Raw genomic sequence first — 21,899 nt, 5'->3', positions numbered from 1 at the left:
AGACCAAACCTAGTTACATTTTTCAACACTCACTCTTAACTAGGGAGGTATTCATACATATACAAGTACATGGTAGATCTCAAAACACATGAACCATGAGGAGTTTAGCTACTCACGGTGCCACGAACTAGATTCCCGACCAGGGCAATCTATCCGGGTGGGACTAAGATGGACTAAAGCTTTCATCCAGTCTAGGTACCATCAGGGTTACTTGTTAACCATCAACCCAGGGATCTAGGTGTGTATCCAAGGTTAGAGCTCAATGACCAACGCCACCCTCCCTACTTCGGGATCAAGACATCAAACATACATAGGTCGGCCAGAGGTCCTCCCAGGCAATGTGTCTTACACACAAAGTCATAATAATTAATAATAATAATAAATTATTTTTCTTTCTTTTGATAAATACATTTCATTATGACTCAAATACAATTATGAAGACCGAACCTAGTTAAATTTTTCAACATATCGGAGTGGTCTGAGCTTCCTATTGGAGCCCGTGAGGCACTCTTTCTGTAAATGTAACCACATCTTATCACCAACCTAAAACTTATGTTGAACCCTGTGTTGGTCATGTCACTGCTTGTACTTGGTATTGGCATTTTGTAGGATATCATGGACCTATTGTTGGAGGTGTTAGATCTGTTCAACAAATTTGGCTACCTTAGCTCCCTTTATCCAAGCATGGGAGGACTCGATCAGTGAAGATGAAATTGTTTGTGTTCCCTTAAATCAATTGTTGAACCAAGATGAGTTGTATGACACACCACTGGGCTCCTTATAGCCCTTGATTTTCCCTCTTGAAATTCTTTAAATGACTTGTTAAAATTGGCAACTAGGGCCAAATTACACCTTGGGACAGCTCATATGATGGAGATGATCATTGCATTGGATTCTTCTTTTCGAGAGGTCCAAATTTGATATAAAGATCATCTCATTCGGACAAACAGAAGAGGAATTTTGAATTTATTCTCTCATGCACAAATTGTTAAGGTCGGCCTCAGCTTAATGTAGGCACAAGAAGCCCAATAGATGTGTCCTTTCACCCTAAACGAATTGTATGAATAGGAGTGACCTCTCTCCTCATTTGGGCATCACTCACTCATCATTTCTTCTCTCTCCTCATTTGGGCATCACTCACTCATCATTTCTTCTCTCTCCTAATTTGATTGGTTCGTACAGCTTGGTCATCATCTCTCTCTCTCTCTCTCGCGTGTGGATGAAGGACGAATTTTGGGTCAATTTGCACGCTGAAAATTTCAGTGTCAGGGCAGCATTGACCAAGGCTTCATTGACCAAGTTTGACTACATTTTCTAGGGCAAAATTTCGCTCTCTTGAGACAGCATTTATTGGAACAGAAATCGAGGTGTTTGGGCTTGTTTGACCAGCATCGGTTGACTTCGGTTTTGACTGCAGATAATCAAAGCAAATTTTCTCTCCATTGACAGAGTTTGACCAAGTTGTTTTGGGTTGCGTTTGACCTTCTCTTCAGGCCGAGTTTGACCAAGGAGGACCGAGCTTCATTGGTGATGTGTTGCTACTGTTTTGACCAATATTCACTTTTTGGTTAGGGCTAAAATTCACTGCAGCTGACTGCAGAATTTTACATGGTTGATTTGACTGTGTATTGGGCAAGTGAATTTGATTATTGTACTCTCTCTCTGCTGAACTATTGAATAATAATAAGAAGATTTGATCAAAGGGTTTTCCCAACATTGGGGTTTTTCCTTGGCATTCGCCAATCTGGTGTCCTCTTGTCTTGGCTTTTTTCTACATATGTTTTTATGTTCTATCTGCATTTACTGATGTGACTAAGTTAATGTGATTGCTACTGGAAATAATTGGAAATTGGAAATTGGGCTGCTAAAGGAACATTGAAGTAAATTGTGCTAAAGCATAGAACATACCATTGTTATTTAAAATTAACATGGTATCAGAGCTCAAGTGAAGACAAAGCCCAAGCAAGAGTGAGAAAAAGCAATCACTAGGGGAAGTTGTTGGACAAAAACTTGGAACTAATCCCAATGACAACTACATCTTACTTCAAATCTGAGAACAAGCTTAAGGACAAATCTGACTATCATGCATGGAAGATGTCTCTAGATTTGACTTTGGAAGAAAATGATGCTATGGACTATGTCAAAGGAAGAGTAGTGGAGCCTCCTTCAAATGCATCCGTTGTTGCACAAACAAAGTACAAGAAAGGTGAGGTTAAAGCTAAGAAAATTATTGTTGATTCTACTCACAAGCCTTTGGTTGCCTATATATCTCATTTGGAAACATTTAAGGAGATGTAGGACATGTTGATTGGGATGTTCAAAATAAATAATGCAAATCAAGTTCTCTTTCTCAAGAACAAGTTGAAAGACATCAAGATGGATAGAGTAGAATCCATTCAATCCTACTTCATGAGGATTAACGAAATCAAGAAAGATATCCTATCTATTGGAGAAGTTATTGGTAACAGGGAGCTCACTCTTATTGCACTTGGAGGCCTTACAACAGAATGGGATGTGTTTAACACTACCATCCACAACAATTGAAGGATTCCGAGATTTGATGAATTATTGGCTAGATGCACTCAAGAAGAAATCAGGATGATGGAAAGAGACAAGCCCTCAAATGGAAACAATCCTACCACCTTCTCCACTCATGCTAAAAGGAAGAATAATGTTGGTCCAGTTACCACTTAAACCAACAGGGGACCTAGAGGGGTTCCTAAGAGGGCAACTGCTAGGTTAAGGGCAACTATGGAGGCTTAGCCCACTGTCACCACAGCTAAGTTTCCCTGCCCTTTACGGACTTTCACCAGTGGAGGAGTCCTAGTAGTGTAGGGATTCACTTGTAAAGTATATGTCAATGGATAGGTGAGAAGTGGCCCTGAAAACCCTTTCCCAAGGATGGAGTGAAGAATGGAGCTTGTTTGCTCTTTAAGGAAGGGACTTGGTCCACCAGGGATAAGGGGTGAGGATTAAAGGGTTGAGGGAGAAAGGATAGGCTTATGAACAAGTTTCTCAATCCCTATAATCCTTGGGAAACTTGGATTCCCAAATGGTCCTTAACAAATGGTCTTTATTGAGAAGTGGAACCACACGGGACCAAGTGGACAAGTTTGGGGATGGAATGTAGCAACCAGTGATGTTACTACCCTGGACAAGGTGGAGGGAAAGGACCAACCAAAAATACTTTCTTCAAAAGGTTGAATTGATCCTATTGAAGTCTAGCCTTGGGGATGCCTAGGCACAATTCAATCCTAGAGCTAGGGCTTGAGATTCTCAGAGATTCCACCGTTAGAATTGCCTCAAATTGAGGAGAGGGAGGGGACCCACTAGCGCAATAGCTTATAGGAGATCGAAATTTTTCCTTGGGTCAATTCCCGGGAAATTAATGCCCTACGTGACCTAATGGAGCTAGACCTGGTGAAAAAGGGGAAAATGGTCAAAAGAGGGTTGAAATGATCACCCTTTTTGAGGGATCAGTGCCTAGTTCACTTGGGGATATGGAATCAAGGATAATGATGAGTAAGAACTTGGTTTCTTGATCAAGGAGGCCCAGAAAGTCAACTTCGTCCAATGTTGAGAGAAAGAAAAGAAAAGTGACCTTCAAGCATTTATACTTCAAAGCAAATGATGCAAGATTCTCGAGATAAATAATCTCTAGGACATTTCATTCATATAACATTGGCCCATACATTAAATTAGCTAAAACATGCTCAATTCCACATTTCGATAATGCAGCAACTAGCCCTAATTTTAGTAGTATGCAGCAACAAGAATAATGGCATCAAAATTTACTTACAACGTTATAGAGTATATCCAACTAGCATTTCATTTGTTCAATAAAGCTCCAAGACAAAAAATAGCCCAAATCCATACATCAAAATGTATCCATCTCCTAAAATATCCACGAAGGAAAAAGTGTGAAAATTCCCCATGATTAGAGAGATCCCAAGTCCTGTGATGATACAAATGAATGTATCTAACATCAATATACAACCTCCTAAGGAGTTTGAACTAGCCTATGGGCCCCTAATGATAAAATAATGTGCAAATAATAACACCTAATGGTGACAAGCCCACCATACTAGCTCATAATGTAAACACAAGCCTCACAAGGGGCCAAATAATGATGTATGCATGTCGTAGGGCCCTCCAAAGGCTCAATAATAACTTCAAGTGCCATATTGAGGAATAAATTCCTCGAACTATGATGGACAAGGGGGTGGCCCTTTGTTCTCCAAGTAGTAGACCTGTGGTGCTCTCAGTGGTTCTGAGGGCACATCAATGACCCCATGGCTCTCCATATGAATCGGAGATGTTTGTAGATCCTACGCAATGGTCCAGGTGGTGGAATGAATGTTGCCATGACATCGTACAACTATTGGGACACTTGCCAAGAGTGTGGGGCTCCTGTGGGGGCTTGTTGGGCATAGTGTACCAATCATGTCACCATCGTCCCAAAAGTGGATCGCTAGGAGTCTCTGAACATCCATGAGGATCTGTGGAGTGTTGTCTATTGCTGTGGAGGCCCATCGCTCTCTATGCACACGCTACATGTGCTAATGTGGACCTCTGGGGGCCAAGATCCCATATAGGGAAGCCAAACCCAAATGGAAACCACCTGCAATCCTACATAAGATCCAATGCGTCCCCTAGGCTTCCAGTACAATCAGTCATTAGAATAATCGAATAAAGGAGCTTACAAACCATGGATAACAAAGTGGGCACTTCATAATGGCATGCCCTTCCGTAGTGGGCTTTGCATATGCTAGTGTCTCCAAACTCCAAAGGGGGTTAGCCAAGTACCTTATTAGGTGGTTTCATCCCTTAAAGGGGATAGCATGTCCAAGGTACACCCTTCTAATGGGGGTGGCAAGTGACAAATAGGTGAGATGGAATAGGGAATGAGAGGGGAAATCCTAGGCCACAGAATGGGGCATAGGGGTAGCTAGATAAGGGGAAGCCCACACCTGGGTATATAATGTATAGGAGGGAGCAGTCATGTTACATGAGGTGCCCCGACCTTGATTTTTCCACCCTTCTTCATATGTCTTTTGCCTATTATGAATTTTCTTTAATTAACTGCTTGGGGCTCAAAGGACAAGAGCATAATGTGTATAATATAGCAGTGATTACCCTTTTGAGGTAGGGTGGTTCATTGCCCTCCAAGGGTTGGAACAATCATGGGTTCCTGAATGATAGAGGAGGCTCATCTAGGGCCTACGGAACCAGGGTGATGGCCATGGATGGGGTAGAGCTCATGTGTCGACTTTTTCCCACGTGCTAATTATTTTTGTCCCGACCATCTTTTGCATTTTGTGGTACAATTTCCTGTTAAATGTGGCCAATTATGCTTTTTCTTCTTTTTTTAGTTGCTTCAACCTCCGGGGCATCATTCTAGGCTTGACCCAAGGTGGGGGCAAAGGGGATAGGGAAGCTAGCCCTATGTGGACCCAAAACGGGAATGTGGACCTAGGTGGAAGAAATGGTGAATGGGGATATAGTGAGTGGAAAGAGAGTAGTATGTGCGGGTAAAGGAGAAAGACCACACACCCAAAGTCGAGGTTTCCCAAGTAGCCACCCTAGAACCCAATGGTCAATAAAGGAGATCCCATGGGACTAAGATCCAAGGGTAACAACCAAAAGAGATCAAGGAGACAAGAGTACAAACTAAGCCTACTCTTTCTGCCAAATCCCCCCATCAATCCATACCCAGAAGTATCCATGTTAAGTAAACTCAATATTCAACTATCAAATGACAAGACATACCTTTAGATTCGCAAGGCCCACCTTCAAACATAAGATCAATACAGGTGGGTGAGGAACCACATGGCTGGCTCAAGCCGCAGAGAAATGACACAACAAGCTGGTGGGAAGCACCAAGGGGTTGTTGGTTGCCGATTGAGGCTCATCGCGGAGAAATTTTTCCCAGGGGACCCACAAAGTGGTCGGTAACATCTGGCTCCAACTGGGACGTGACTTCTCGTAGAAGTGGACAAGGCTGCTCAAAAAGAGGTCACGAGAACTCCAACAATATCTTAGTCACCATAGACCTGTTATTTGTACATGTCAAAGATCAAAGCCACAGGATAGCGTGTTTTCAACGGTGTCTAATGTTAGCCCATAAACCAACAAGAAATAAAATATGCAATCTAATCTATCATGAGAAATATCATATGCAGTTAGTTCTAATGCAGAAATCAGCATGCAATGCATCCTACCCTAACATGCATATAGTAATGTTAATACTAAGTGTAATCATAAAACCAGTGCAACCACCATATCGTCACATCAATATATATATGCCTGCCAGTATGATTACTCATGCGGCAACTCCCAAGTTGAACGTGGAGATAGTCACATGACGAATGAAGCGGGTGGGGGTGGAAAAACATGATCTCCATCTGAGATAAAGGGGAGTCCTAGGGGAAATAAAACAGGTCAGTCTAGAGGTCTCGGGCTTTCCTTCTAGGTACACAATGGTGGAAGGAATGACCGCTCTGAAGAACTCTTCATCACAATCACTGTTTGTAATATCATGCTTTAAGGATGTCACATGGTTATGATGAGAGGAGAACGAAGGGTGTCACATGGTTGTAATGAGAGGTTCCTTTCATTGTGTAGCTTTTCCACTTTGGCGTCCCTGAGATCCTCCCACTCTTCATGAGGGATGCCACTCCATTTTTAGGAAAAATACTTTCAAAGTCGTCATAATCAGTGGTAATCTCATGAGGGAGGGTATTATACCAATCTTTAACTTGACCTTCAAGTGATAAGGCCAACAATCTCATAATTGTGTTTTCATTGGCAATCCTTAGTGGGGCTAAGACCCAAACAAAGTCATCAAGATGTGGGTCTTGGTTGGGACTCCCTTTGAACTTAGGCATCCGAACCTTGACCCGTGCTTTGATTTTAGGGCGCTCTAGTACTTCTTCAGTAAGGTTTTTATAGGGAGAAGGGGGAAAACCCTGCTCCTCGAGATAGTCCATTTCTTATGATTTTGCAAAAACGAAGTCGCCAGGGTGAATTTAGGTGCCTCAATTGATGCTTGCTTCACCCTACAAGCATTAACTTTGAAGTTGAATGAAAAAATAGGGCTTCATTCTTCCAATGGAGTCGCCAATAATGATATGTCAAATTGTCGTATGGGAAACAAAACACACGTTTCGGTCCCCAGCAACGACGCCAGAAATGTTCCCACTCAAACCAGCAGGGGACCTAAAGGGGTTCCTAAGAGGGCAACTGCTAGGTTAAGGGCAACTATGGAGGCTTAGCCCACTGTCACCACAGCTAAGTCTCCCTGCTCTTTACAGACTTTCACCGATGGGAGGAGTCCCGGTAGTGTAAGGATTCACTTGTAAAGTATATGTCAATGGATAGGTGAGAAGTGACCTTGAAAACCCTTTCCCAATGGAGTGAAGAATGGAGCTTGTTTTCTCTTTAAGCAAGGGACTTGGCCGACCAGGGATAAGGGGTGAGGATTGGAGGGATGAGGGAGAAAGAATAGGCTTATGAACAAGTTTCTCAATCCCTATAATCCTTGGGAAATTTAGATTCCCAAATGGTCTTTATTGAGAAGTGGGACCACACGGGGCCAAGTGGACCCAGCCCAGGTTCGGGGATGGAATGTAGCAACCAATGATGTTCCTATCCTGGACAAGGTGAAGGGAAAGGACCAAACAAGAATACTTTCTTCAAAAGTTTGAATTGATCCTATTGAGGTCTAGCCTTGGGGATGCCTAGGCACAATTCAATCCTAGAGCTAGGGCTTGAGATTCCCGGAGATTCTACCGTTAGAATTGCCTCAAATTTGGAGGAGAGGGAGGGGACCCACCAACGCAGTAGCCTATAGGAGATCGAACTTTTTCCTTCGGTCAATTCCCGGGAAATTGATGCCCTACATGACCTAATGGGGCTATACTTAGGGAAAAAGGGGAAAATGGTTAAAAGAGGGTTGAAATGATCACCCTTTTTTAGGGATCAGTGCCTAATTCACTTGGGGATATGGAGTCAAGGATAATGATGAGTAAGAATCTGGTTTCTTGATCAAGGAGGCCCAGAAAGTCAACTTCATCCAATGTTGAGAGAGAAAAGAAAAGTGGCCTTCAAGCATTTATACTTCAAAGAAAATGATGCAAGTTTCTCACGATAAATAAATCTCTAGGATATTTCATTCATATAACATTGGCCCATACATTAAATTAGCTAAAACATTCTCAATTCCACATTTCGATAATGTAACAACTAGCCCTAATTTTAGCAGTATGCAGCAACAAGAATAATAGCATCAAAATTTACTTACAACGTTATAGAGTATATCCAACCAACATTTCGTTTGCTCAATAAAGCTCCAAGACAAGAGAAATAGCCCAAATCCATACATCAAAATTCATCCATCTCCAAAAATATCCACCAAGGAAAAAGTGTGAAAATTCTCTATGATTAGAGAGATCCCAAGTCAAGTGATGATACAAATGAATGTATCTAACATCAATATATAGCCTCCTAAGGAGTTCGAATTAGCCTATGGGCCCCTAATGATAAAATAATGTGCAAATAATAACCCCTAATGGTGACAAGCCCACCATACTAGCTCATAATGTAAAAACAAGCCTCACAAGGGGCCAAATAATGATGTATGCATGTCGTAGGGCCCTCCAAAGGCTCAATAACATCCTGAAGTGCCATATTGAGGAATAAATTCCTCGGAATATGATGGACAAGGGGGTGGCCCCTTGTTCTCCAAGTAGTAGACCTGTGGTGCTCTCAGTGGGTCTAAGGGCACATCAATGACCCCATGGGTCTCCATATGAATCAGAGATGTTTGTAGATCCTTTGCAATGGTCCAGGTGGTGGAATGAATGTTGCCATGACATCGTACAAGTGTTGGGACACCTACCAAGAGTGTGGGACTCTTGTGGGGGGTTGTTGGGCATAGTGTACCAATCATGTCACCATCATCCCGAAAGTGCATCGCTAGTGGTCTTTGAACATCCATGAGGATCTGTGGAGTGTTGTCTGTTGTTGTGGAGACCTATGGCTCTCTATGCACACCCTACATGTGCCAATGTGGACCTTTGGGGGGTCAGTATACCATATAGGGAAGCCAAACCCAAATGGAAACCCCCTTCAATCCTACATAAGATCCAATGCGTCCAATAGGCTTCCAATACAATCAGTGATTAGAATAATCGGATAAAGGAGCTTACAAACCTTGGATAACAAAGTGGGCACTTCATAATAGCATGCCCTTCCATAGTGGGCTTTGCATGTGCTAGTGTCTCCAAACTCCAAAAGGGGTTAGCCAAGTACCTTATTAGGTGATTTCAACCCTTAGAGGGGATAGTATGTCCAAAGTACACCCTTCTAATGGGGGTGGCAAGTGACAAATAGGTGAGATGGAATAGGGAATGAGAGGGGTGGTCCTAGGCCACATAATGGGGCATAGAGGTAGCTAGATAAGGGGAAGCCCACACCTGGGTATATAATGTATAGGAGGGAGCAGTCATGGTACATGAGGTGCCCTGGCCTTGATTTTTCCACCCTTCTTCATATGCCTTTTGCCTTTTATGAATTTTCTTTAATTAACTGCTTGGGGTTCAAAGAACAAGAGCATGATGTGTATAATATAGCAGTGATTACCCCTTTTGAGGTAGGGTGGTTCATTGCCCTCCAGGGGTTGGGACAATCATGGGTTCCTTAATGATAGAGGAGGCTTATCTAAGGCCTATGGAACAGGGTGATGGCCATGGATGGGGTAGAGCTCATGTGTTGGCTTTTGCCCACGTGCTAATTATTTTTGTCTCGGCCATCTATTGCAATTTGTGGTACAATTTCCTGTTAAATGTGGCCAATTATTCTTTTTCTTCTTTTTTTAGTTGCTTCAACCTCTGGGGCATCATTCTAGGCTTGACCCAAGGTGTGAGCAAAGGGGATAGGGAGGTTAGCCCTATGTTGACCCAAAATGGGAATGTGGACCCAGGCGGGAGAAATGATGAATGGGGGTATAGTGAGTGGAAAGAGAGTAGTATGTGCGAATAAAGGAGCGGGACCACGCACCCAAAGTCAGGGTTTCCCAAGTAGTACCACCCTAGAACCCAATGGTCAATAAAGGAGATCCCACGGGATTAAGATCCAAGGGTAACAACCAAAAGAGATCAAGGAGACAAGAGTACAAACTAAGCCCACTCTTTCCGCCAAATCCCCCCATCAATCCATACTCAAAAGTATCCATGTTAAGTAAACCCAATACTCAACTATCAAATGACAAGACATACCTTTATATTCAGGAGGCCCACCTTCAAACATACAATCAATACAGGTGGGTGAGGAACCACATGGTTGGCTTAGGTGGCAAAGAAATGGCACAACGAGCTAGTGGGAAGCACCAAAGGGCTACTGGCTGCCGGCTGAGGCTCATAGTGGAGAAAATTTTTCCTGACGATAACACCCACAAAGTGGTGGGTAACAGGTCCAAGAAGACAAGGTCAACACTTCAAGTCGGGATTCAAAGAAGGAAGAAAAGGAAGATGCTTCAATTGCAACAGGTTTGGCCACTTTGCTAGAGAGTGTCCTCACAAGAAGGATACTCCAAGAGATGATGACAACAATAACAACAACTTCAAAGGCAATGGCAATCAAAGGAACAACAGGTTCAACAACAAAGGAAAGAGGAATGCTCCCATTGCTCGATATGGAAATGGTCGTCCTCCCAAGAAGTCGAGAAACTCCAAGTATGAAGAAGTTAATGTTGTAAAAAGCTAAAATAATTTTATATTATTTGTGCACTTACCACTGCCTCTCCTCCAGATACATTGGATCATTGGTTGATTGATAGTGGTGCCTCAAGGCACTTCACTAGGTACAAAGAGGCCCTCTCAAACTTGATTGAAAAGAAGACTACTATGGAGATTATACTTGAGGATAATGCCACTTATCCCGTGAAAGGAATTGGGATTGTTACTCTTCACTTAAATCAAGGTCAAACCCTTCACTTACGAGAAGTGTTGTATGTACCTGATGTGAAAAAGAACCTAGTCTCTACTTCTGTGATGGAAGATAAAGGTTTCAAGGTAACTTTCGTTGATGGGAAGGTTCGTGTTTGGCAAAGGAACCCGAAAGATGCATTCACTCTTGGATTTAGGGTTGAAAGTCTCTATCAGGTTGGAGGAAGTCCCTGGGAGCAATGACTTGCGATACTTCTCTTCAATCCGAATTATGGCACCGAAGATTTTCTCACCTTCATTACGAAGCCTTACCTGATGTAAGGAAGATGGTCACAGGTATGCCCGAATTCAACTTAGATCACGAAGAAGTTTGTCAGGGATGTGTAGCTGGAAAACATACAAGGGGACCATTCCCCTCAAGTGGAAGTCAAACTACCGATATTCTCCAATTGGTCCATTCTGATCTATCAAGTATGTGCATGTAACATCTTTGGGAGGATATATGTAATATGCAATTTTTGTTGATGACTTCTCTCGCAAAACATGGATCTATTTCTTAAAGAAGAAGGACGAAGTGTTCAAATGGTTCCACTCTTTCAAAGCCTTGGTCGAGAATCAAACAGGAAAGAAGATCAAAATATTGAGGACCAATAATGGGACCAAATATGAGTCAAATGAATACAATGACTATTGTAGAGAAACTGGCATTAAGAGGGAGACCACTACTGCATATACTCCTAAACAAAATGGTGTTGCCGAAAGGAAGAATCGAACTATCATAGAAGCCACCTGTGCCATGCTTCAAGACCAAGGTCTACTGAAGTTCTTATGGGGAGAAGTTGTCAAAACTGTTGTGTATGTTCAAAATAGATACCCGCATCAAGCATTCGACTTCAAGACACCGAAGAAGTTTTCACCAATAAGAAACCCGATGTTTCTCATTTTAGAATTTTTGGTTGTCTCGTATATTTTCATGGGTCGAAAGAGAAAAGAAACAAGCTAGATGCTTCTGGGAAGAAAAGAACATTTGTGGGCTACAATGAAACTTCGAAGGCATATAGAATCTATGTGCCTGGTCAAAGAGAAGTGGAAATAAGTCATGATGTCACTTTCAATGAAAATTTTGCCCTTAGGCAAGTTCGAGATCTTCCTATCGCTAGGAAGGACAATGAAGATGATGCAGGAAAGCAGGATGAATCTCTGACGGATGATCTGATGCCCGATGTTGAAGGTCCGATGGATCCCATTGATCCACCTCCTAGTGAGCCCTCTACTTCAAGAAAAAGACCTTTGTGGCTCAAAGATACTCTTGAAGATGCCGAGAGACATGTTGCACCAAGAGGAGCATTTCATGAAAGCAAGAAGCCAAACAAGTACCCTTAGCTGCCATGAGTACCATTGTACAATCTGAGCCATATACATTTGAAGAAGCCGTGAAACACCAAGTCTGGAAGGATGCGATGAATGAGGAATATGAGTCGATCATGAAGAATGATGTCTGGGATGTGGTTCCTAGACCCAAGGACAAGTCAGTGGTCACTTCAAAATGGCTTTACAAAATCAAACATGGAGCTGATGGGAGTGTTGAAAAAGTTCAAGGCCAGATTTGTTGCTCAAGGCTTTTCCTAAAAGGAAGGAGTAGACTATGATGAGATATTTGCACCAGTTGCCCGATATACCACCATCCATTCGATCATAGCCCTTGTTGCCTCGCAAGGATGGAGCCTACACCAAATGGATGTCAAAATTTCTTTCTTGCATGGCTCTATTAAGGAGGAAATCTATGTAGAACAACTCGAGGGGTTTGAAGTTCAAGATCGTAAGACACATGTATGCAGGTTGAAGAAAGCCCTATATGGGTTGAAGGAATCCCCCAGGGCTTGGTATGAGAGGATAGATAGCTATCTTATCAAGTTGGGATTTACAAGGAGTGAAGTTGAACCGAACCTATACTTCAAGGTTGAAAAGGACAAGCCTCTATTCTGGTCCTTTATGTGGATGATATTTTTCTGACAAGTGATGACCCTCTCACTCATCAATGCAAGAGGGAGTTGGCTTCTGAATTCGATATGAAGGACCTAGGATTGATGCACTATTTCCTAGGGTTGGAGGTTTGGCAAAAGCCAGGTGAGATTTTCCTTTCTCAAGGAAAATACATTGTGAAGCTACTTGAGAGATGTGGGATGATGGATTGCAATTCTGTGTCTACTCCAATGGAACTCAACTTCAAGCGGCTATGTGGAAGTGTTGTTGGGCCCGTATTACTGAACCCTTCCGAGTATCGTCAACTTGTGGGGGGCCTGATGTTCTTGGTAAACTCTCGTCTTGACATATGCTTCGTTGTGAACACATTAAGTCAATTTATGGTCGAGCCTCATCACATTCATTGGACTGATGCGAAGAATCTCTTGAGATATCTCTGGGGTACAATCCGCTATGGACTGAGATACACTACCGGGAATATGAGGCTACATGGATATTCAGATGTTGACTGGGTTGGCAGTGTGGTGGATCGTAAGAGCACGTCTGTGTGTTGCTTCTCTTTGGGGTTTGCTTCAATATCTTAGATGAGCAGGAAGCAAAAATCGGTTGCTTTAAGCATCGCCAAGGCCAAATACATTGTTGCAAGTATGCCCTGTTGTGAAGTTGTTTGGTTGAGAAAGCTCTTCAGTGAGCTATTTGAGCACGTGCTGGATATCATCGTGATCTTCTACGACAACCAGAATGGGATTCACCTTTCAAAGAATCTTGTGTTCCACGACCACTCCAAGAACACTGATATCATGGACCACTTTATCCAAGATATGGTATAATGAGGAGCAATAAGGCTCAAATACATCAGGACAGATGAGCAGGTCGCAGACATTCTCACGAAGCCCTTGGGGAAGTTCAAATTCTTAACCTTTCGAGAGAGACTTGGAGTTGTGGAAAGACCCTCCTATGGGGGTTCTGTATGAGTTGGACACTGAGCTCTGGGAGCTCGTGGGGGCTTGGGGTACTTCTTAGAGCTATGAGCGACCATAGGATGAGTGGTTCACCTTCCCCTAGCAGTGCGCAATGTACAGGGTGAGTGGTTCACCTTCCCCTATGATACCCTGTGATGGTTAACATGTGTGTAGGGTGAGTGGTTCACCTTCCCCTACGATTGACATATGCATCGGATAGTGGTTCACCTTCTCCTATGGCATATGAGCAGGATGAGTGGTTCACCTTAACCTGTCAATGCTCCAGCATACATCCTACCCATGGTGTCCGGGACTCATGGGAAGTACCTCGCATCTGGCCAATGAGTTTGGAAAAGTGGTTAGGGACCATAGCACTACCGATGGACACATCGTGTACTGTCATACTCCCTATGACTAGGATGCATGGTGTTCAACAACTTGATCTAGGATCAAGGACTGACTTTTGTCAGTGGAGAGTGGTAAGGTCTTGTGACTCACTCTCGATCACTTCTTCATTATTACTTCATGGTTCAGCAGAGCAGAGCAGTGATGACAGAGATGATACATCATGACAGGATGGCATGATGATAAAAGATGGATTGACAGGTGGAATTCCCCCTAGTTGAGAGGGTGTGTTAAAATTGGCAACTAGGGCCAAATTCCACCTTGGGACAGCTCATATGATGGAGATGATTATTGCATTGGATTCCTCTTTCCGAGAGGTCCAAATTTGATATAAAGATCATCTCATTTGGACAAGCAGAAGTGGAATTTTGAATTTATTCTATCTCATGCACAAATTGTTAAGGTCGGCCTCAACGTAATGTAGGCTCAAGAAGCCTAATAGATGTGTCCTTTCACCCTCAACAAATTGTATAAATAGGAGTGACCTCTCTCCTCATTTCGACATCATTCACTTATCATTTCGTCTCTCTCCTAATCTGATTGGTTTGTACAGCTTGGTGATCTTCTCTCTCTCTCTCACACATGTGGATGAAGGACGAATTTCTCGGTCAGTTTGCAGACAGAAAATTTCAGGGTTTCAGGGCAGCGTTGACCAAGGCTTCATTGACCAAGTTTGCTGTGTTTACTGGGGCAGAATTTCACTCTTGAGGCCGCATTTATTGGCATAGAAATCGAGGTGTTTGGGACTATTTGACCAATGTTGACTTCTGTTTTGACAGCAGAAAATCACAGCAGATTTTCTCTCTCCTTTGACCAAGTTTGACCACGATGTTTTGGGGCTGCATTTGACCTCCTCTTCAGGCCGAGTTTGACTAAGGAGGACCAAGCTTCATTGGTGATATGTTGCTGCTATTTTGACCAGCATTGACTTTCTGGTTAGGGCTGAAATTGACTGCAGAATTTTACAGGGCTGATTTGACTGTGTATTGGGCAAGTGAATTTGATTATTGTACTCTCTCTCTCTCTGCTGAACTATTGAATAATAATAAGAAGATTTGATCAAAGGGTTTTCCCCACATTGGAGTTTTTCCCTGACATCCGCCAATATGGTGTCCTCTTGTCTTGGCTTCTTTTCTGCATATGTTTTTATGTTCTATCTGCATTTACTGTCAATGTGATTAAGTTAATGTGATTGCTACTGGAAATAATTGGAAATTGTCATTGGGCTGCTAAAGGAACATTGAAGTAAATTGTGCTAAGCATAGAACATACCATTGTTATCTAAATTAACATGACTCCATACCGGAAATATATATGGCACTGGACTCCCTTTCACTCATCACACCAAACCCTTTTCCTTTTTATCCTATTCATTTCCATTATTGCTATGTTCTCTTTAATCCCACTCCTAGTACACTAAGTGAGACTAGTAACCAATAGGGAAACCCCCCATCGCTAAAAACCTTTTCCTCAATCTAAAGGGCAAGGATGTTTTGGTGAGGTGATAGTGGCCAACCTCCTCAGTTCCACAAGGCTAATAAGGTATCATTGGGATTTTAAGCTAAAGGTGTCATTTTGTGTGGTAAAACGAACCAAGTCCATTGAATCAGCAAAGGAAAACAAATGTCACTATGCTGTTCTTCCCACATGTCACCTAACAACAGTGAAATCCAATGATATAGGAACTAAAGGAAACTTAAGTTCACCCCCATAATCCAAATGTAGACACTGCCACTCATAGCTCACAATCGTGCCCACCAAGAACAGTACTTACTAAAAATAGGAATTTACTAAACAGAAATGTTCCATCCAAACCCAAAATATCAAAATATTACCCATGGAATACTTACTATAACTAGCATGTCTAAAAATCAACATGGCTCAAAATAGGTTCATCTGATTCATTTGCCTCCAATGAAAAAGATAAATTTATTATGGATAAAATATGTTTCTTATGTCCAATAAATGGCCATAAAATGGTAAATGGCACTACTAAGTTAATCTGTGTCAATACAAAGTAGGAGTGCAAAGGCAACTCCTAATAGATCTAGCATAATATTTAAGGTCTAAAGCCTAAGTATATAAAACTATAATGCAAATAGAAGAATCATCTGACTAATGAGAATGCTCAACTCCAAGGCAAGAATGAGAATGTCAAACATGAGGAAACTCTAAGAGCAATCTTCAACATGTCCTCGTGCTATCACTGTATCCTATATAAGAGGACGAGGATTAGGGTGGAAGATCTCCTACCAATACTCCAATTTCAATATCCATGTCTCTCCTAACATTTGAGGATGAAGAATGAAATTCATGATAGATCATAGATCATTGTTTTTCTGCTCATGCTAAGTGAACTAACCCCGAATATAACATGACAGGCTCACAACAATCTCACAAGTAGAGGTTAAATGGCTACCCGCGATCCCATAGATCTGGACATTGAGTTGCTACTACTGTTTATTGGTCTCTTGGTACCCCTATCCTCTGCGAGCATCAGAAAGAAAGAATATGTTGCTTATTTTCCTAACTAAGCCCCCTAACTCCACCTGCTAAGAATAGCAATTCTACAAAATATCTTGCATGTCAATAAAAATGGTCCCAATCGATTTGCATGATCACAAGGAACAAGAATACACTAACAAATCTGCCATGCGAGCTCCCTAGCACCACCTGCTAAAAATCAGAGTCTCTTGAAACATCCCACATGTCACCAAAAATGGTCTCAACTTACTCAGATTGCAGTAGGGAATATAAATATATCATTGAACACTGTGTTCAAGCCCTTGAAACCCAAACTGAAAACCTACAAAAAATTGGTCTATCATGTTACATGCACTAATATATTGATCTCTAAAACTCAATTTACATAATGTAACTAAAAGCTTAGAAACTGAGATCCAATAACTATGATGTAAAAGATCATGGCCATAGAATCCATTAAGAATGTGTCCAAAAAAGTTGATGCTGAAAAATAGAGATGGTCCAAGGAAAAATCCAACCTAATCTCGGATGTGCTCATGGACAATAATAAAGGTAACACTTGAAGTCACTAAGGGTAAATTCACTGTTTAGTCTTCACACAGCTTTTACAGTATTTTGTGTAGTGGTCTTCCATGAGAAATTTCAAATAACATCCCCTAGTTCATGCACAACATTCTTGCAATATCTTTGCCTTGCTGAGATTTGGTATGATGATTCAAAGGACAGATGTCTTAGCTTCTTTTCTACAAACTCCTAACAGAAAAATCATATTTTCATAGATAAGTGTATTAAAATCTTATTTTACCTTAAGCATGATCCTTCAAAAAGATAATCCCTTATTCTCACTATTATGAATGCTAGACTCACTCATGTTTTCCAATACTAATGAACTTAGGCTTTCAAAATTTCAATGATATATCACTTTTTATTTGTCATTATGATTTTGCTGAAGTAAATACACCTAAAGAAACACGAGTATGTTCACAGCAAGAGGGTGCCAAAATGGAGCTCATATCGAGAAATTATTGGTTTCATCAAGTTACAGACACAGTATTCCATTGGCTTCAATCAGAATTCTACTTTAATCAGATAATTAAAAAATAACCACAAATGTAAAGGCCTGGGAAGGATGACCATGTAACCTGAACTCTATCCATATTTCTTCTGCAGAGCCAGATGAGAAGAATTGCCGACAAGAATGAATGAGGTCTGTCATTGTCTCCAAGTGATGATGCCTCAACCTTAAACCCTCAGCACTCTGATGCCTGACCACAGAAAACAAAAATATTCTTCTCAGAAACCAGAAATTGGAAGATGATAACTCCAATCCTACTTTTATCACCTAAAACAAATCGTTACATAAACTATGAACTCATACCTTCTGTAAACATCAATAAGCACACATGCAATTTTAGTCCAGCAAATGTAAAAGATTACAAGTCCAGCAAGCCAAACATTATAACCATAAGAATGCTTCAGTAAACAAATCCAAGGTGGCTCCAAAAAATGCATAAGAGAGATAGAGAATTGATCAATTTTCTGAAAGTGTCAGAGACCAGACCATGGCCTATAATCACAATGGGAAAACCCACCATGAAACCATTACAGGGGCAAATGTTGTACGAAATAGAAAATCCCGTCTGATCTGTATTATGTTTTGCTTATGTGATGTCTTAAGATAAAATGTGTATTACATTGTAATTACTCTGTATTTTTTATGAGTACAGTCAATGGCACTATTATGTACCTGCAAGAGTTGGGACAAAACAATGAGATTTATAGGTACTTGTCTACCGTTTTTATGGATAGATTGACAAAAATCTGGTTGGAGATCAAATTTCAGAAAGACTTGATCTACTATTTGCAGGAACAAGTATGACACACAAAGTTCTATCTAGCAAAGAACTAACCAGTTGTTGGCAACTGACTACAGCAGAAAAGCAATGACAACTGCCTGACAAAAAAGATACCAAAAGAGAATAGCCAGAGTTTGTTATGTAAAAAATATTTAATATTAGGTCAATTAGACAAAAGGGCACGATCATAAGAGCATGTCCTTCCCAGAAGGGTGCCTATGGCAGTATATAAACAAGGGACTCTCACTGTAAATCATCATCATTCAATTAATCAATAAATTATATACGCCACCACATACTCGCTCAAAGTCTTCGTTAATGTCGATGGCCGAATTTAGTAAAAAAATTGATTGATCTTGAGAATGAGGTTACCGGACATGCTAATGAAATCAAGGAGCTCCAGGATACAACGAAGAGAATACAGACTCAGCTCGAGCAAAATCATAACGAATTTAAAAAGGATCACGTGATCTTTTCAAATAAGGTGGATCGAAATCATAATCAAGCAATGGCGATGTTGAACTGTATTTGTGAAAAGTTGAAGATTACCCCTGATCCAATATTCCAGAATAACTAAGCTATCCAGCATCCAAATTCTTCAAATACATCAAACTCATTAGCCTCACATCTGAACCCTGGGTCTCCAAATGCATCTTCCATACCCAATCAACAAAATAGTAACACGAATTTTCAAAATATGCAACTAGAATCAGTATTCAAATATGCAGCTCTCGAATCAATACCCTTTCTTTACTCCACTAGTTGCTACATATCAACGAAGAGCAAAGCTTGCGCTCTCCAAATTTGACGATAACGAGAAATGTAGTGTTGCATGGTTCAATAAAGCGAAAGAATATTTCGAGATTTACAACATTGACAATGATGATGAAAAGATCAAACATGCATCCATGCAAATGGAAGGCGAAGCATATAATTGGTATATGTGGTGGAAAAACAATACTTTCTAGTAGTCGGAAGAAATTCAAAAACGCATCTTTAAGAGGTTCCAAGGTATCAAGGAAGAAGAGTTCTTCTCAGCACTCACCAAACTGCAACAAAAAGAAGATGTGGATGAATACACTAGAGAATGGAAAACTTTAGCTACACGAGTACCTGGATTATCAAAAACTCGTCTCATTCAGTCATACATCACGGGACTTAAACCCCATCTCCGAGCTAAAGGAGCATGGTTTAAAGGAATATGCAACAACTGGTGTTGTTGTACCAATAGATCCGACGCAGTTAGCTACCTACCGCAAGGAGGATGCCAAAGCTAAGCGTATTATTGAAGATGGGGTTAAAGATCACATCATTCGCCATATTGCAGAAATGGATACATGCAAGAAGATGTGAGATGCCATCCTAAAATTGTTCCAAAATGCTATTCTAAACAGGAAGTTGATCCTTAGAGAAAAGCTAAGAAACACCAAACTAAACAAGGGAGAAGGCGTACTCAGTTATCTCGCTAAGATCAGACTTGTCAAGGATGAGTTAGCAGCTGTCGGAGGGAAAAAAGATGATGATGAACTGATGAGAGCTGCTCTAAATGGGTTCTCAAAGAAGTGGGATGTGTTTGTCCAAGTGATCAATGGACGACAAGAACTACCTAACTGGGATCGTTTGTCAAGCAATTTCACTAAGGAAGAGCTTAGGTTGAGCCTTGTCAGTGGTAGCAACAGTAAAAGCTAGAAGCGTGAGGATGACGAAATTGTGGCTCTTGTAGGAAAGGACAAAGCCAAGAAGGGCTCAAGCAAATGGCCTAACTTCGAGGGAGAGAGGAAAACGAAATACTTCAGTAAAATCAAGCATTTTGGATGAGAAGAAGAAGCAGCAGATAATAGCTTTAGCAGATATTGATGAATTGTCTTCAAGACTAGAATACGAGTTCGCTCTTATAGCTTGCCTATCTAGCTCAACCACCACAAGAGTCTGGTATATTGACAGTGGGGCATCACGTCATATGACAAGAGTTAGAAATTAGAGAGTATTTCTCCAGCTACAAAGCAGAGGAGAGAGACTTGCATATTCAAATGGGAAACAAATCCAAGTGTACTCCAATTGGGAAAGGGATAATCACATTTTTTAGGGAGTCAGGCAAGAGTATTCATGTTACAAAATTGTTGCATCTGCCATGTTTGGGAATGAACTTGATTTCAGTTTATGCTCTTTGAGATAAGGGGTGTGACATATACTTTTGAGGATAGAAGGGGTATTTGAAGCACCAGGATGGGAAGTTAGAAAAGGAGATTGGGATAAGAAGCAACAAGTTGTATCGGTTGCAGTTAGACACTCCAAAGGCACTAGTTAGCAGCGACAATAGCAAAGATATGGGATAGTTGTGGCATAGGAGGATGGGTCATATCCATTATGAAGCACTTAAGTTGCTCAGAGAGACAATGACAATTGTTCCAAAGGTGAGTATGGAATATGATGACATGTGCAAAGGGTGCGTATTTGGGAAGTTCGCAAAGGCAGCTTTTCTAAGGAGTGACAATAGAGCCAAGGGTGTTCTAGACTAGATACATTTTGATATTTGTGGTCCAATGTCCACAAAGTCTCTCGGGGGAGTATTTCGTGACCTTTATTAATGACCTCTCCAAGAAGATCTCGATTTACTTCTTGAAAAAATGGGATGAAATCTGCAGTCGCTTCCAAGAGTTTAAGGCTCTTGTGGAGAATTTGACAAGCAAGAAAATTAGGGTTATTTTTGCGCAAAGGAGGGTTTCAAGAGAGAGTGGGCAGCTCTGTACAACCGCAACAAAATGGGGTTACAAAAAGAAAGAATAGAACAATAGTTGGGAGGCCATGCTATATGATTAGAACATACCTAGATATTTTTGGGAAGAGGCATGTAACACAACAGTTTCCATTCAAAATAGGGTCTCACACAAGGTGTTTGGAAAGATGACACCCAAGGAGGCATTTACACAAAAAAAGCCCGAAATCGGACATTTCAGGATTTTTGGTAGTATCGCATATTGCCACGTTCCAGATGAAAAGTGCACCAAGCTAGATGCAACTGCAGAGAAGGGATATTTTGTTGGGTACAGCGAAACATCGCACGCATACAGGAGCTATATTCCAAGGAGTAGTAAGATCATCATGAGGACGCAAGGTTCCAGGAGGAGAAAGCCTTCAAGAGATCTCATGAGTTGCCAGCAATTCAACAGAGTTAGCACGCAGAAACTCCAAGGGTTGAACAAGAATCTCAGTCTCAAGGCACAAGTACCAGTACAGTGATTATATGGGCACAGGTATAGGTG

General features: G+C 41.3%; 1 protein-coding gene across 1 annotated transcript in view; it reads right to left on the bottom strand.

The window, feature by feature from the left end:
- Window positions 1-21,899, bottom strand: part of PA200 (proteasome activating protein 200) — a 212,571-nt gene that overhangs the window by 165,502 nt on the left and 25,170 nt on the right. The window contains exon 4 of the mRNA XM_089428912.1: window positions 17,923-18,045. Within this exon, the coding sequence (XP_089285038.1) occupies window positions 17,923-18,045 (123 nt within the window). The remainder of the gene's footprint in view (window positions 1-17,922; window positions 18,046-21,899) is intronic.

This window comes from Pinus tabuliformis, chromosome 4_2 (assembly GCF_031772625.1).
Source record: "Pinus tabuliformis cultivar Carrire ecotype Pingquan chromosome 4_2, CPIR1, whole genome shotgun sequence".
NCBI lineage: Eukaryota > Viridiplantae > Streptophyta > Pinopsida > Pinales > Pinaceae > Pinus > Pinus tabuliformis.
Note: the sequence above shows the minus strand (reverse complement) of the source record. Positions and strands in the feature narration are given on the sequence as shown.